The 18,141-nt window shown below is 37.1% G+C and overlaps 1 protein-coding gene across 1 annotated transcript; it reads right to left on the bottom strand.

Moving 5' to 3' along the window:
* LOC126964867 (protein hairless) lies at positions 1-14,444 on the bottom strand. Its single transcript, XM_050808187.1, has 3 exons — positions 13,879-14,444; positions 5,909-7,315; positions 1-3,169 (listed from the first exon to the last, which is right to left on the bottom strand). The coding sequence occupies exons 1-3, from the start codon at positions 14,051-14,053 to the stop codon at positions 3,141-3,143; spliced, it is 1,611 nt and encodes a 536-aa protein (XP_050664144.1). The 5' UTR covers positions 14,054-14,444; the 3' UTR covers positions 1-3,140.
* Positions 14,445-18,141: the final 3,697 nt, after the last annotated feature.

Raw genomic sequence — 18,141 nt, 5'->3', positions numbered from 1 at the left:
TTTAAAAAGTTATATTTATTCGAGTACATAACTACATCTTAATATGAATAATAACTATTATTCCGCATAAATATGTTTTAAGTGAATTTCACGTGCGTCACCATAGTCATAGTTTTCTTCAAAAAGTATATTTTTGAGTAGAAAAATATATAATATTTACTATAGCAACACCGGCTACAGCCTGCGACAGAGTAAACTGTGTTTTTAAATTAATAGGTACAATAAATAACAAATCGCATAATATGTTCATTTCGATGGCACTCTCGCGTACTTTTTATGATTTAAAAGATTGTACTTACAGAATACACCTACATTATATCTTGTGCTAGATAAAGTCGTCGGAAAAGATTTTGTTTAGCAAGTTACTTAAGAATTAAAATTAATTAGATCCATTCTAAACGATACATAAAAATAATTTAATATCTTAAATTTATACATTATTATAGGTTACGTGATAAGGCCAAATTACGTAAAAATCTAATACAAATTGGTTTGTTGGAGCGATTAATTTCTAATCAATTTATCATATTTATTCACATAATATAACAAATTGAACAACTTTCATAATACCAGTTTCTACACAAAATCTGTAACAACTTCATCGACACGGTTCAGTATAGCTACACATTCGAATTTCTGCATTTCAAAGGTTTTATATTTAATATTTGGAAAGCAGGAACCCAAAATGGACGAATAACATACATTATTGTTAAAAACGCAGTTTCCTCCGTGGACGGCGCGACAATAGATTGACTGTTCAAGAAAAAAAGCAGACTGAACGTTTTTGACATTTGAGTGTATGACGGATCCATTTTATTGTCTATTAATGCCACTGACCTCTACTATATACCATTGGACTGGCGGCTGTCAAAGTGCTTTTGTGCTTTTTGATATTCCCCATTTTGGCGCTGTTGGCCATGTAGCGAGAGTCTACGGTACTAAAACTAGTGATGACAACCCCAGCAAACATCCATAGATGATGGGAAACTATTTCCAAGTAAAAATTGTGTACTTATTACGTTGATTCTTGAAGTATATATAACACGGAAAACGAACGAAATTAATTCAAAATGCAAAAATACTTCAGAGTATTTTACGTTCCTTCGCAGCCATTTGTATTATGTCAAAATTAGTTCTCCGGATGCTCGCCAGTGGCGCTTCAAATATGCACAAAAAATTGCTGTCAAACATATGAAAAAGCTTGTCCAGTGGTATTGATACAGGTCAGTGTTTACTGCTCTCACCATTCTTAACAATCTTTCTTATCTGAGAAACTTATATGAAAGTTTACTCATTCAAGAGCGCAGTAGTAAAATAATCGGTAACAATTTATAAAATTACTTTTCAATTGAATAGACGTTTTATTGATTGATGTCGGGAAACAACTTTTGTTACGAGTTGAGTCTGCTTTTTCTAATGCCTGTGTTATTTACTGAGCAAATTGAGCGACCTCCGTTACACCTAGCTATGTTATACTAAATCAACTTTGTTGGCGGACACTGTTCCATAAAGTAGGCCACGGACTATACTATTTTATACAATTCCATTAATTAATATTACATGAGAGTCAGTCCTTTAACATCGTTTAACTCGTATAATACAATAACCCCATTTATAATTGCAGAAAACTATCTCTAGATTTAATCTCAAACACGGGTCGCGAGACGCCCGTGTCGTTCATTCCCCGACCATGGAGCAGCGACAAATTCGCTGCTCCATCAAATACTCGATACAAAAATACTGTACAGTTATTATATTTATTATTTGAGGGTATAAACTTTTACCAATAATAATAAGCGATTAATGCTCTAAAGCTAACTCCCCTCTCCGCAATGATACACCATGCTCGAACTATGATATATATACAAATGTCTTTTATTTTATAATAATATGTTACATAAACACTCATCCAAATTTGATCCCAAAAGCTGTAGTCTTTATCTCGTTACAATTTCTATATTAAATAATGAGATCGAACGTCATTTACTACGGAATTACAAAGCGCTCGGATGGAAGCACTGCCTGAGGCCTCTCAAAACCGCCTGTTACCCAACTTTTTTTGTATTTATAATATGAGAAACATTAAATCACCCAACTTTTCATTAATAAATTCATTGTATCAAGGCACTGTCCGATAGATATATTTTGCGACAAACCCTACATATGTAACCCCTACTATGAGCTCGCTGTATTAAACTAATTGTACGATAAATATTTGCTGCCTATTTTCGCCGTAAGGTTTGTTTCACACAACACTGCTGCCGCTATAGTCGATCCAAGAGTAGACACGGTTGTCATACCAATTTTAACTGTCACATAAAGTCATTCTTCATCTTAACACTAATATAGCCAATATTAATATATTCAACTTGCAATACAAATAATACGTATGAAAATACAAAACGTCTCTGCATACAATTTTTTATGAAAATAGTGAATTTTCACTAATATTTATCTTATATAACTTTGTAAATAGACTTTCAGGCGAGTATACCCGGAAATCATGATTTATATAAAAATATACTGTTTGATTATTCATTTAATTCTTAATATAATACCGGTACAGCTGCAGACTACAGTAGACATATAAAACGAATTTAGGTGGGATTTCATTTTTGGACTCAACAACCGCCAATAATGGAATGTACGTTAGGAAACATGAACAGGCAACGCCACAATTATATTGTAACTCTTCTTAGATACTCCGGTTTTACTGGAACTATTATTAACTTATTTTTTTTTGTTATTATATACAATGATGGTCGCGCTATAATACATAGCACAGATAAATATTGTTATAAAATAAACCTTGTTACACTATGGGCACAATATTATGTATTCTGATACACTTACATAAGTGAGTAGGAACATCCCTACTCATGCTAATTTCAAGTGGACTGTCTGTTTTTTTGTCACGAATTCCTGTAAAAGTGAATATCATTTACTTTGGAATAGGCATTTTACATTATGTTACTTGCTAAAAGTTTTCTGGGCACAATAATACAACGCTATTTATAACAATATCTAGATGTAATATAGATTTCCATGCCCCTACTAAGGGAAGTTGTAACGTTCGACATAGTATCGAGGATCGAGTTGCAATCGTGAGTCGTGCGCGAGTGACGGACCGCACGCTCCGCTCAGTGCTTGGACAGATTTAATGGCAAATCTGAAACAATACAAACAAATTATCTCAGCACGCGACATTATATTTAGATCAATGGACAATACAATGTAAATTATATTATCTCACGAATCTATTGGCCGATATTTACACCGTTTCTGCGTGACTTCAAGATCTTGACATTCTACAAGCAAATTATAATGTTTGTAGCCTCGACAATTTATTGATGATAATTAGTTTGCAATATAGCTGTAACATCATCGCTTTCCGTTCAACGAAGTCAGGATTCGTCGAAAGAAAGATAATAAGAGTTGTTTTGTTTAGTTATTTGTATGATATTATTATGGGAAAATGTCCATATTTTATATCTATAGTCCATATAATTTAGATCTGAGAAAATCATTTAATAAAAGGAAAAGGAAAGCGACGATTGTCGGCATAATGCGGGCGCGAAACGAACTGGAGGGTAGCTAATTGTTGTAGGATTTGTATGTTAGATCTGTTTTTGTTATGATTAAGAAGTGTTAAACACTTGAAGGAAATACTCTAGCATTTAGCAAAAAAAATATATAAAAAACAGAGTGAATATTATTGTGATATTGATCTTATTTGAAAAATATTTTGATCTATTGGATCTATCTAATTAAATCGTTGTTAAAGTCTAAATTAAATAGATGAAAACGTTTCGTAGGGAACAATGGCCACTAATGTGTCCTCGTTGATAAAAAGATTAAAGAATTCAATATTGACTCAACAGGCAATCCTTTCAATATATTCTTACTAATAATCTGCTTTGGGAATGAAGGAACCGAATAATTGAATGAATAACTATTATTTCAATGCAGATTTTGTATTTTGTGAAAGCTCGGAAGTCAATTAACAACAGATCTTATTCAACCTCCAACCGCTCATAAAATCGAAGACTTCAGTATCGTATTTTAGAAAAAAAAAGATGAATGTTGATCCGGTTGTTTAGGAGATACAGCCTGAGAAACGAATGGAAGTTTACCAATTGTTCCGTTTTACCGTATTGGGTAAGTTATTTTCGGTCAATATAAAGTACCTTATGTTTTGATTAAGCGAGACAACGAGAAGATATATACACTTCTGGACACATCTATTGGCACACCTTGCATTTCCAGTTTCGTTTGGAGCTAGCTTAAAAATTTATATTAGGTCGAGCAAAAAGTTTTTATGCAGTTTTGAACCTGGCACATTCATAATTTCATTCAATCGTCTTTTTTTGAATTTCGAACACAGAATTTAAAGAAACAAAAGACAATTTGGAGCCTTTTCGTTGATATATCAAACAATCGAATACCAAGAAAACTTTATTTTATTGGTTTATTTGGATTTAATTCTTGAAAGTGTGATTTTTCTCTTTGATTTACTTATTCTTAACATTAAGGCGAGGTTCTATCAATAATCTATGGATACTGCGCCTGAAGTCACCGCCCAAACTGTGGCACTTATCCAGGCCGGACACAGCCAAAGAAATGTGAGTGCTCAACTTAATTTAATTCGATCTGCGGTTCGAAACATTTATCAGAGGTACCTAGAGACTGGCGGCTTTGTTCGTCGCCAAGGAAGGCCACGATCTCGGGCCACAACTGAAAGGCAGAATCGATTCATCGTGACGACCAGAGAAACCACCAACCACCTTGAGAAATCATCACCTTACCTCCATTGAGATACAAAACCAACTTCGCGACTTCCACGGAGTATCTGTGAGCCCTCGAACTGTTCGGAGAAGGTTAAAAGAACGCGATTAGGTACCACACAAGCTAGCTAATGGCCCCAAACTAACGCGCGCCCACCGAACAGCATGCCTTCATTTCGCGTGCACTCATTTCAATTGCACTCAGCAGCATTGGAGCCGTGTACTCTTTTCTGATGAATCTAAAATTGCATTACATGGCAATGATGGAAGGAAGAAGGTCTACCGACGTAAGGGAGCGTAAGGGAGAGCGTTTTGCACAATGCTGCTTTGAAGAGAGGGTTGCTTATGGCGGTGGCTCATCGACTGTCTGGCGCGGTATATCCGCGAGCGGCTAAACTCAACTTGAGGTTGTTACGGGACCACGGCTGCCAACATTAAATGCTGAAAGGTAGATTCGTGAGTGCTTAGAACCTCACGTGATTCCACACGCGGACTATGTTGGCCCAAATTCCCTTTTTATGCATGATAATGCAAGAGCCTATACGGCGGGCATCGTCAGGGAATATCTTCGGGGTGTGAACATGACAGTTATGGAATGGCCAGCCAGAAGCCCAGACATGAACCCGATTGGGCACATATGGAACGAGCTAAAAAGACGTGTTGGGGTTGTGTAGGGCTCGTCAGCCAGTTGCCCAGACGATGCAGGAGTTGAAAATTGCCATAGAATAGGAATGGGAAATGATCCCTCAAAATTTCATAGAGCGGTTGATAAACTCTATGCCTAATCGTATGAGAGCTGTCGTAGATACCCATGGAGGCAACACGCGTTATTAAATTAAACCTTTATTTGATAAAACATGTTTTTTATACAAAAAACTGCCTTCATTACGGCGCATACCCGACATGTTTAGCGTAGCTCCATGTGGTGTGGTATTCTGAATTCAAATTTAAAACAATATGATCGAAAAAGATGGTAAAATGTATCAGGTTTAAAACTGCATCAATAGTTTTTGTTCAATCTAGCAATCATATTTAGGTAGGGGCCATAGAAACCTAAACTCTAAGGTGGGCAACTAGATGTGTCCAGAAGTGTATTACGCCATGAAACTATCAAGTGAGCTCACCTGAGGTGGGTTCTTCTTTAGGCAGTATATTGTGCTCCGTGAGCAGCGGATGTGCGAGCGGCGGCCACGTGCCGGGCGACATGGCGTAGTGCATCCAGTGGGCGGGCGCGGCGGTCGCGGCGGGCGCGGGCGCCGACACGCGGTACAGGTGCGGCGGCGGGTAGGCGTACGGGTACACGTAGGGCGGCCACTCGTCGCGCGGCACCGCCACCGCCACCGGCAGCGGCAGCGGCGCCGGCGCCGCGCGGTACGGCGGCGCGGGCCGCGCGTACGGCGAGCCGGGCGACACGTAGGCGCGCTGCGGCGGCGTGGGCGAGTCGCGCGAGCCGCCGCCGTACCGGTAGCGGTAGCCGTCGGGGCTGGGGCTGAGGTCGGGCGAGCGCGCGCTGCCCGGCGACTCCGTCTTCAGCGACGGCGGGTACGAGTGCGGCGAGCCCTTGGCGTCGGGCGAGCGCCGCGCGGGGCTCTCGTCCCCCATGCTCAGCAGCGAGTGGATGCTGTAGCTGCTCACGTTCTTGGTGACGGGCGGGTCGCGCCGGCCCGCGGCGCCGTTCTGCGCGCGAGCGGGCTCGGCTCGCTGCGGCGTGTGGCTCGGCCCGGCCGGCGACGGGTACGACGCCGTGCTCAACGCCGGCACGGTCTTGGCTCGCCTCTTGGTCACCTGGTCCTCGAGGCTGACGCGTTCCATCTCCCTCAGGATTCGTTTGCGGGGCGACACCATCATGTGCTCTTGTCGACAGTTCGCCAATTTCGCATTCACTAGAACGGGAAGCGACGACAACTTTTCCCGAAGCCTATCTATGACCCGAGCGAGCTCCATCCGTTTCGTCGGCGTTTTTGTCTTTGTATAAACCCTTAACTTATGATACTGATATGGTTTTTTGAGTTTCATATGGTAGTACTTCTCCCGATCCGATTCTGTCCATCGGTCGCCATCGGACTTCGTTTTCGACTCTAGCGGTCCGTCGACCACATCTTCCTGCTTACAGCCCGCGGCCTCCGGTGAAGCTACGCCGTTGTGTTTGGCGTCACAGATTCCGTTGGGGGTTTTCTTGAGCGTGCCGTTGGGTAGGGGCTCCTGGTGGGTGGTGTCGTGCGGTCGCCGCCGCTTGGTCCTGGCGGCGCCGCTGATGAGCGCCGAGTGCAGCGTGGAGGGCCTGCAGTAGTACATGGCGAGCTCTTTGGACAGGTTCCGGCGCGGGCTGGGCTGCTTCCAGCAGTGGTCGCGGTGCGAGGTGCACGGGGAGGAGTGCAGCGAGGAGTTGTCGTCGGACAGCGACAGCGAGGCGCTGGGCGCGGGCGCCGGCGCGGGCGGCGGCCAGAACGTCTTGCGCGGCACCGACACCCAGCCGGAGCGCTCGCCTTCCCGCGCCGTGCCTCGCACCAACTCCAGTATGAATTTCCCATCTGCACATCACAATTTATAACATCTAAATAGCAAATGAATGTTTTAAGTTTTATAACATAGTAGTCTTGCAATATACACAGATTCAGTTCTTGAAAGTTATAATGCTTGTAAAAATATAAGTGGTCAGGTGTTAGAAATATAGATTAGTAATTGTAATGATAATAAACACACGTTTACGTCCACTGAGTACACTACCTCCCTACCTATCTTCTTATTTTCTATTTTTTCGTATCTTTTCTTAAATATTGTGTAATAATGTAAAATAGTGGTAGTAAAAGAAGTCATTTGTACACACATCCTGTTTTCACAATTTTAGTGATACAAAAGATCTGAGAGACATCTGAGATACGAGAAATATTTAAGGTTATAATTGTATTTTTTAACTTTTGAAGTGAAACTTCTTTAGGCGCATGAGGGTAATTTTTTTACGAACGAAACGCAATAGGGCCTCACGAAAATGTGGGACGTTTTTGTTCAAGAAGAGGAGGTTTTTATTCAGAGAGCGATTGACACCAATTGAGAAAGAATATTTCTTACTCTCGGGCTTCCCTACTAGCCTTGTAACGTGCAGGTTTAGCGCGCGGCCACTAGTAAGTAGAACATCTTACCTACTTGTATGGTGCAGGTTTTTTTAAATGGTAATCCAAGATGGCTGCCGCGCAAAATTATGATTTCAACATTATGGATATCGTATCCGAGGTTCTCGAGTGTACACAGAACGAATTTTAGGTCATTTTAAAGATTCAAGATGGCAGCCGTGCAAATTTATGATTTCAATATGGGTATCGAATCCGAGGTTTTCGAGGGTGCAGAGAACGAATTTGGGATCATTTTTAAATCCAGTGTCTATATGTGCCAATAAAGTGCCACGAAAATGTGGGACGTTTTTATCCAAGAAGGAGATGAAGATTGAGACCGACTGAGATAGAGTGAGAACGTAGAGAACGTAGCATGAAGCACATGAAACCGCTAGTAAGTAGAACAACTTCGCTACTAGCTTTGTATCGTCCAGGTTTAGCGCGCGCATGCGAGAAAGTTGAACATCTTCCCTACAGCGTTGTATTGTGCAGGTTTAGCGCAAGGCCGCGAGTGTATAGAAAATCTTCGGTTGTCTAACAGCAAGAGACTATTTTTGTTGTATGTTGTATGTTTTAAATTGTATCTCATAGTTTCTGATAACGTAATTATTACACACAGATAGACTTTATAAACTCACAAATAAATATTTTCTTCCTAACATATTGTTGACTCATGATAATGCTTCCACTTGCCAGTATATTGTATTGCCTTGTTCTATTTACCTAATACACTCGCAAACAAAAGTTATAATAAATTTGATTAATAGAAATAAGGAAGTCATTTGGCTACATCACGAATTATTTTACCCATAACCCTAAAGGGGGTTTTCTTGTAATCGAATATATTGAAAAAGTATTTGAAAATATTGTTCTTTTATTGTATTTTGGTTTGAGCTGATGGTCTTGTTACCAATGCTCTAAATAAATAAAACGAAGTAAAAAAAAATTGATTAATTTTAGTTTTTTTTTTAATTTATTTAATGACACGTGATGCAAGTCTATAAGCCTAGTTTATTTTATTCCAGACAGTATTACCAGTCACAGGTATAAAACTAGCGACAAAATTACAGACAATTTAATTGGGTTAAGTAAAGTAATAGGATACTTAATATTATTTTAGACCCACTGAAGTGTTGCAGAACCCATAAATTAGACAATTTATCGTGTTTTATTATACGAAGATTTATTATGCGATTATCATTTATTATCATAGTATCAATTGTATTATTCTATTAAGGCGTCTACTCACAACTCTAACATCAGAGGCAATATCGGAGACGTGGTGGGAAGCACCCTAAATTACCTCGTGTGTAGATAATTCATAAACATTATTATTGTTACCCCTAACTCAGAAATTGGTTCGGGCGAGCTCACAATTTTAGGCCGATTATCGTCTAGGAAACGTAATCAGAGTGTGCGTGTCTGGCGAAATCGGGTTCGATTTCAGCGCACTCCGCAGTGTTGGTGCGAGTGTATAGCGAGACATGGCGAAGGAGAAGCAGCCAGAGGCCTGGACGAGAACTATTGATCTTTACAACAAGTTGACACATTTATGGGACACTAAAAAAAACTAGGTTTAAAAAAACCGACTTCAAAAACTGAAAAGTATCAAATAAAACAGGGTACCGACTTCAAAGCTATCAATATGTAGCACATTTTGTATTTATTACACATATATTTATTTAATAAATAATTTTCTGCGGAATTCAAGAGGCTATAAATAAATAGAAAATATATCGTTTCTTAATTTTCTCTAAACCACTTTTCATAACACGAGGGCCATTGCTAACGTGTGTGTAACATGCTGAAAAATATGACAAACGATCGTACGATTTTTAAGTTTTGTGATGTTAAGTGATCACCGCGGCCCACATTCTTTTGCAAAACCAAAGGAACCACAGGAGCGTTCCCGGTATTTCTTCTGGCTTTGATTTTCAGAAAGATAATCAAATCGGGTTTGAGTTCTACTTTTAAAATGTTGTTTTTTGTAGTTGTAACGGATTGTTCGTCTTGGGCGAAGAAGCTATCATGGTGCATACGAATTCTTGGTCGCCTTGTTCTTGTTTAAGCACACGGTAGATAAAACATGTATAATATAATACATATATTATACATAATTTTGATATGGGTTCCGGTGGGTTAAGTATTCTAGCGCGATCCATGTGGGAGATAAAAATCGAAATAATTATTTCACCTATGTTTCTCGCATTTTTTTGGGTTATTCTCGTTTCCAAACAACAGGACTATATATTTTTCTATGGCTCAAAACAATATATCCAATTTTCATATCCTGTAACAGTATAAAAAAAAGGCATTTAAAATATGTAGGTACTTTGGCAACATAATTTTTCACTATTATAAACAATTTTCTATTACTTATTGGATCATTCTTGAAGAATCATACTACAGTTTCCTCGATATAAAAAGAGGTTAAATTATGAAATTGGCATTCTGTAAGTTCCGAAAAATACATATACAATAAAAAAAAATCTGCCAAACACAGGAAGGCCATGTATGCCTCTGGGGTAGAACTCTAGTAAACTGGACTCAACAACCTCGATTTACATTAAGAAACTTTTTTAACTTGTACAAAATTGTCTAATGTATGGGATCTTGCAGTATCAAGGCGCAATAATGGCGATGATTGTTTGAAGATATAGCGCTACTTCACTACGAGTTATGCCATCATTGTTCAATATTTAGTCCAATACACATCAGCTGTTATTGCTTAGCCGGAACTGAGAAAGCTGTAGTGATTTAAACCTAGGCCTTGAAGTGACTACAGATCAGCATGACATTTCTATTATAAGCTTTGCTTTAGGGCATTGTTACAGTTAAATCATGGGGCAAATTGAAGGAAATGGCATTGATGGAGATGGGCAATATCATAGGTATGCTAACTTCTTACTATGGAAAATGTCAATGTTTAGCAGTAAGTAATTCATTATTTCATCGGGGACCCAGTGCTCTGTGAACGGCTAGATCACTTGGCATTGCGTAGAGATGTCGCTTCATTGTGTGTCTTCTACCGCATTTATCACGGGGAGTGTTCCGAAGAGCAGTTTAACCTGATTCCTGCCGCCGAATTCCACGTTCGCACGACACGCCACAAGTTAGGATATCATCCCCACCATCTGGATGTGTGGCGGTCCTCCACAGTGCTGTTTTCAAAGAGCTTTCTTCCACGTACTACAAAGCTGTGGAATGAGCTTCCTGGTGCGGTGTTTCCGGGACGATACGACATGGGTACCTTCAAAAAAAAGCGCGTACACCTTCCTTAACGGCCGGCAACGCTCTTGTGATTCCTCTGGTGTTGCAAGAGCGGCGGTGATCACTTAACACCAGGTAACCCGTACGCTCGTTTGTCCTCCTATTCCACAAAAAAAAATTGAGGTTATTATGACATGAGTGAATGTGAATATTTCTTAACATTTTTAAGGCATCTATAGGGCAAAGCTTTTGAAGATTACAGCACCTTGAGCATTGTACTGGAGTGCATTAATTATAAGAGTACTGAGTATATGGCCTTCCCTTTCCTTCCAAATGATCAAGGACCTAATGTCTACTGAAGACATTAACACCAAAGCTCAACATCAATTGTTGTTGTCTAGGGATCCATCAAACTGAACCAAATAAAACTGGTCACATTCTAAACTATAACTATATGTGGATGTTTAACCTGTAGCATGATAAAATGAACTTTAGGTTAAAATTTATAAACACATTATTATGATAGCTTCCTTGATTGAGTAACTTTCATTACTTACTATACTTATATTATACAGAGGAAAGGTTTGTTTCATTTTTGGTATGTTGAGCGTATATATATTAGCTAAATAGCTAAATAAATGAAGAGTCATGTGCCCAAAAATAATCAATAGAAGGAATTAATTCTCAGAAATGACTTGTTCTTGATGTAAGCTTGATCACTATATGGTGGTAGGTGCTTTGAAAACAATATTGGAAATTTGAAAACTGCAAGGAACTTTTCCAATTTTTCTTAAACCACAATTTATAATACTCTACTGTATCATTGCTATTGCTATGAGATTATAAATAGTCTATGCTGGCTGATTTTTTTTAAATATTCTACTGTTGTTATAGTAAGTTTACAATGAAACCTATCTTTTATAACACTTTAACCTTCCGAAATCGGCAATGCCCCAGGGCACTACATTTTTCAGGTACACTTAAACCATATGTATGCCATATGGCACACTATTCCCTCACCCAGTTCTGGCCCTTATTTTATTTATAGTATGGTTTATTTAGCATGGTCTTATAGCTTGTTTCAATAGCTTTCAGGTACATTTACTCAAATCATCCTAATTATAAGCAATCTATCAAAACATGTTGACAGAACACTGCCCGAGTGCCAAAATCACAAAGATCTGAGGCATACCGCGTGATCAGTTTCCCGGAATGGAATGGTTAAATTTATTTCTGGATATTGTCATTACAGTGGCTGGGCTATATTTTAAAATTATATATTATTTATAGTAATACTAAATATATATTATAAAAAGTATACATATTATGTTATTATGAAACTTTAACTTATTTAAAAAAAAACCTTTTCAGTAAGCCAAATAAGAAATCTTGAGAATATACTGAATCGAATATACTGGAATGAGATGGAATGATGAATTGAGAATATACTGGAATCTATCATGTACAGTTACACACTACTGTGTGTAACTGTACATGATAGATTCCAGTTCTTTGTTTATACAAACATGATAGCCAACACTTGCCCAAATGTTTGTTTATTAATCTACAGAATAATTTGCTTAGTCATTATAATTGGAGCCATGCTTCATTACACATAATATTTATTAAACAAAATATATGAATTTGATACCAAGGTATGTAAATCTCATACTATGTTAGAGATTCACAGGCTTATATCTAATATATAAAATTCACATGTCATGGTGTTAAACATTGAACTCCTCCGAAATGGCTTGACCGATTCTCATGAAAGTTTGAGTCCATATTGGATAGGTCTGAGAATCTGACAACATCTATTTTTCATCCCCCTAAATGTTAAGGGTGGTCCACACAATTTTTTTGACCATTTTTTTTTTAATTTCCTTGCGATTTTAATATCAGCAACACAACATTTGCTGTGTCAGCTAGTATATATATATATATATAAATTTCATATCTCATTGTTTGTCCGCCATGAAATCTTAAATTACTGAACAGATTTTAATCAAATTTTACATGATATGTGCAGTTTAATCCAACTTGAGAGATAGGATAGTTTTTATTTCGATTTGTGATCCTTAATATTTTTTAATTTCTAATTATATTTCTGCATAAATAATTCTATGAGAAAAATTTTTGATGTACAGTGTGAAAGTTCTGTTGAAATATTAGTTCATTGCAAGAACAGAGAAAAGAAAAAATATTGTATTAACAAAAATATATAAAATTTTGTAGTTATTCATTTATGTTTATATAAATTTTTATTCCATTTCCATGAACCCTGATTTCTGTGTAGTTCAATAAAAACAATACACAGAAAGAAATTTTAAATAAGGGTTATCAGTATAAAAAAAACATATTGGTTATGTGGAGACAATATCTGCCAATTAGAAATTATGACCATCAAATTGCAATAGAGGTATTTTAAAGATTTGTTGTAAGATTACACTTGTTCCGCTAGGGTGCTCCTAGCATCTTACAAAACATAACAATAGCACAGAAGCTGTGCTATAACAATTGGCAAGTGCTCACTCAAATGAATCTTTGCGTTTAACAGAGCATGAAAAACTTTCTTTTCTACATTAAATAAAATCATAATAATTGCAATAATGTGATAAACAATGTATACAAGCAATTGATAGGGTATGCATATTAAATAGTTACTAGATTTCATTTGATAAAAGTAAAACAGTTATCAAGCAGTTAAAACTGCAGATTTTGGCATGAAACCTAATTCAAATCAAATAAATACTTGTAATAACAGCTGTACAGACCTTTGAAAAACTTAAGCCTGCCACCAGTCGCCGCGGGAGTAGAGTTTTGCAGAGGAGCATCATCACTGATACCTTTACTACCACTGTTACCATTTACACCATGTCTTCTGTCTACTTCTTCTGTCATTTTGGTACATGTTGTCAGAGTTGTGATTGTTCCTTCCTGTATATGCATTTCATTTCTGCTCGCTCATACAGAACACGAGCTCAAGTCCTGAAATCCTATCCATATCGCACCGATCACAACAACAAGCCAATCCACAACACTCGTTGATACACATAAACTTTTAACATTTCCGTCCGAGTCCTCATCCTAATAGGGCCACCTGCGGGAAGCTAGCCCCGTAGCGCAACACTCGTAAACACATTACAACACGGTGACTACCGAATTCGACAACTGTTTAAAATGATTATCTTGAACAGCACCAATTATTTTATAAGTGCCCAAATAACTACCTATACAAATATAAATAGTGGATACCCGATTTTCATCGGGTCCACGACACAATTTTTGTTAAAAGCTGTTCGTTTTTCAACACATAGTTCATTCACACCCAGCATCCATTTTGATTCGTTCAAAATCGGAATAAAATCGTTCAATTTAGCCACAGACAATATAAATATGACATATTCGTATTCACTAAGATATTTGTATTATCTATGTTCACTAAAGTTCACAGTGTATAAAAATTATAAAGGTTTAGAATACAAATGGAGAGTACGTCTATGCTGTCACAATAGACTGAGAAAATAATATAGAGCTATACCCTCATTCATCAGGTCATTTATCAGGCTTAAATCACTTTATGGGCGTATAATCTATTTGCCAAACGTAAATTATATGAATATAATAATAATAATACATTACGATAACTTGTTTCCCGCACTATTTAAATAATGGATGGCACTCGCTAGGACCTCTAAAAATGTTACTATAAGAGTGAAAGATATGTGAAACTTTCCAATGAATACAAATCATAATGAGTAGCATAAAAGAAAAACAATCAATACTTTACTGGTTTACCCGTACTGTTACAATCGTAAAATTATTGCTCAACAGCCACTTTGCATAAAATGATCCCAAATCTTTCTCTGCACCACGAAAATCTTGGCAAAGTGCGATCGCAGCCACATCAAGAACCTGGAAAACAATATTCATTCTGTTGTAATTATGATTTTGGGCGACGGCCATCCTGAATTTCAGAAATGAACCCCAAGTTAATTAATGCCAATCCATGAATCTTGGAACTGATAATCGTTACTTCTGTAGCTGTACCTACAACCAATAATATCAATTAATAAAAATGTCTAATACCTAACTTGTAACGTAGCATTATAGATCGTAGAAATATTAATCGTGCATAATAACTGTAATAAGCGTATGCCGAAAGATTCGTTCTGACAAGAATATTTTATTTTATATAACGTAATATTAGCTCTGACAAGAACATTTTATTTTATATAACGTAATATTAGCTCTGATAAGAACCATTTCATAATGCTGTACAACAACTCATAGAATCACCAGTAGTCATCTCAGTGAAGTTTCAAGCATCGTACTTTCTCTCGACGATCGCAGACATACTCACGTGATCAATCATATGCTCCGCGTTACACAACCGCACAGCAAGGCCGAGCGTCCTCGAATGACGCGTCGGGACTCGGGCGTCGATCGCTATTCTATCGAGGTTCCACGCGAGTTTACACAAACTGCGATAGCATTAGTTTTAGAGCGTGATAGAACACATAATATTATTCTCAAATCATATTGAATGAAACGTTTTACTATTGGTTAAAATGTAAGCTCTAGTATTGGTGTGTATTTTCTGAACTTGTAAATATTTTTTAAGTAACGATTGTAATTGGGTAACTAGTTTTAAGGATTTTGTATATATATCGTGTAACTTTTTAATAAATCATATCTTCCACATATTCCTCACAGTCAAGCAGTTGTTTTATTTAATCGCCAAACGCTCAGTCTCTAAGCTTCTATATTTTTCTTTCAGCATCATTCGATAAATGCAGACCTCATTCTAAAATTCTTATAGCACAACCCACGGAAACTAAAACCTCTCTGGTTAAATTAACCACGAGTGTGCGTAATTTTTTATTCGTTTGAGTATTTAGAGACTGAGCGTTTGGCGATTAAATAAAACAACTGCTTGACTGTGAGGAATATGTGGAAGATAATGTTTAATTCAGTTAAATCCTTAAAACTAGTTAACCAATTACAATTGTTACTTAAAAAATATTTATTTATTTATTTTATTTTATTCGGGAAACAAACAGTATAACTTAATACACTTAAAAAATAAAACTTAAAATATAAATCACTGACCAATAAAAGTTTCCACAATTAAATAGTACATAGAAAAATGCGAGCAAATTAATTACAATTTAAAAGTACCTATTTGTAATGAAAATAATAAATATTAATTAAATATATTGAATTGAAAATAACAAAATATTTTAGAAAATTATATATGATTTTAGTAATAATATTAATAATAATAGCATACATTTTTAAGTTAATAAAGAGATGCAATATTTATTATATATAATACTAATGAGAATTAATTAAAACTAAGACATTTTCTTAATTTGTTCAATCAACTTCTGTATCGACCCTGAAAAGTAATCAATTGAACAAAATTTTTTTTTTCTATACTAAACAAGAATGATGAATGAAGGCATTTTGTGCATAGTTAGTGCGTGTAGTATGTAAATTAAATAAAGATTTAATTCGCGAAGATTGTCTTGGACATCAGAAATTAAGGCAATTAAGAAGAAGTGGAGAGTCAATCATATTATGAAGTAATTTTAGCAGAAATGTTTGATCCTTTACCTTACGACGTTTTTCCAGAGAGATTAAGTTAGGAACATATTGATCGATAGCGGAACACCTAAATTTTAAATGCTTTAAGAATTTCGTTTGAATTTTCTCTATTTCTTGAATATGGACATTGTAAGGAGGATTCCAAATTACCGAGCCGAATTCAAGTAAAGAACGAACAAATGCATTAAATAGAAGATTCAAGGTGGTAATATGTTTAAAATCTTTACTGACTCTAAGAACAAACCCAAGCATGCGATAGGCTTTTGCAGTCACACATCTATAGTGGTTAAATCAAGGTGAACGCCCAAATCTCTCACCCATGAAACCCGTTCAATAAGATTTTTATTTAAAGTGTACTTGAATTTAATAGCATTGTTTTTTGCGAGAAAAAGATATTACGTTACATTTTTTAATATTAAGTTGTAAGAGATTATTATTGCAATATTTACACAATTCATTCAAATCATCCTGTCATAAGCTACAATCCGAAGGTTTACTTATTGTTTTATAAATCTTCATATCATCAGCATAGAGAAGAATTGAAGAATGTTTAAATACTGCAATAATGTCATTTATGTATAGGTTAAATAAAAGGGGTCCAAGATGAGATCCTTGAGGAACACCAGAAATAACAGGCACGAACGTAGAGCAGTAACCTTTAACTGTAACAGCCTGGCTTCGATCCCTGAGGTATGAAGTAAGCCAACGGAGCAGGTCCGACCGAGTTCTTCAATTTTACGAATTAAGATAAGATGACAGATTTTATCAAAAGCTTTTGAATAGTCGGTATACACAACATCCACCTGGAAGCCTTGATCCATTGCAGTAGTTACCTGATGAACAAACTCACATAAGTTGGACTCCACAGATTTATTGCTAACGAAACCATGCTGTTGAGGAATAATATTTACAAGTTTAGAAAATACACACCAATACTAAAGCTTACATTTTGACCAATAGTAAAACATTCAATAAGAATTTAGAATAATATTATGTGTTCTATCTCGCTCTAAAACTAATGCTATCGCAGTAAACCGGCCAGCGAGCGCGCGCTTGTGTAAACTCGCGTCGAACCTCGATCATCCGATGTCAATGAGCATTTAGCACCTACTCTGTCGCTCATTGATTAAAATTAAATAAATAGTGATCGACGCCCCGACGCATCAGTCTTCGTGACTATCCGGGACGACCCGGTGTCGCTCCTACAACTTATCGCAGACAACGCCAAAGTTTTCCGCGCCATCTCCGATATAAGGGGAAAATTTAAAAACATTCGCGATGCATAATTACATAAGCGGACGGGTCGAACCACATACGCTCCGTATAGCGTATTTTAACGCCCAAGGCTTGGCGTTCGTGAGCGAACATCAATTAGACCTATTCTTAGTGCAAGAGACATTTCTAAAACCACGTATACGCGATCCGCG

Source organism: Leptidea sinapis, chromosome 6 (genome assembly GCF_905404315.1).
Source record: "Leptidea sinapis chromosome 6, ilLepSina1.1, whole genome shotgun sequence".
Lineage (NCBI taxonomy): Eukaryota > Metazoa > Arthropoda > Insecta > Lepidoptera > Pieridae > Leptidea > Leptidea sinapis.
This window is presented reverse-complemented; position numbering and strand designations above follow the sequence as displayed.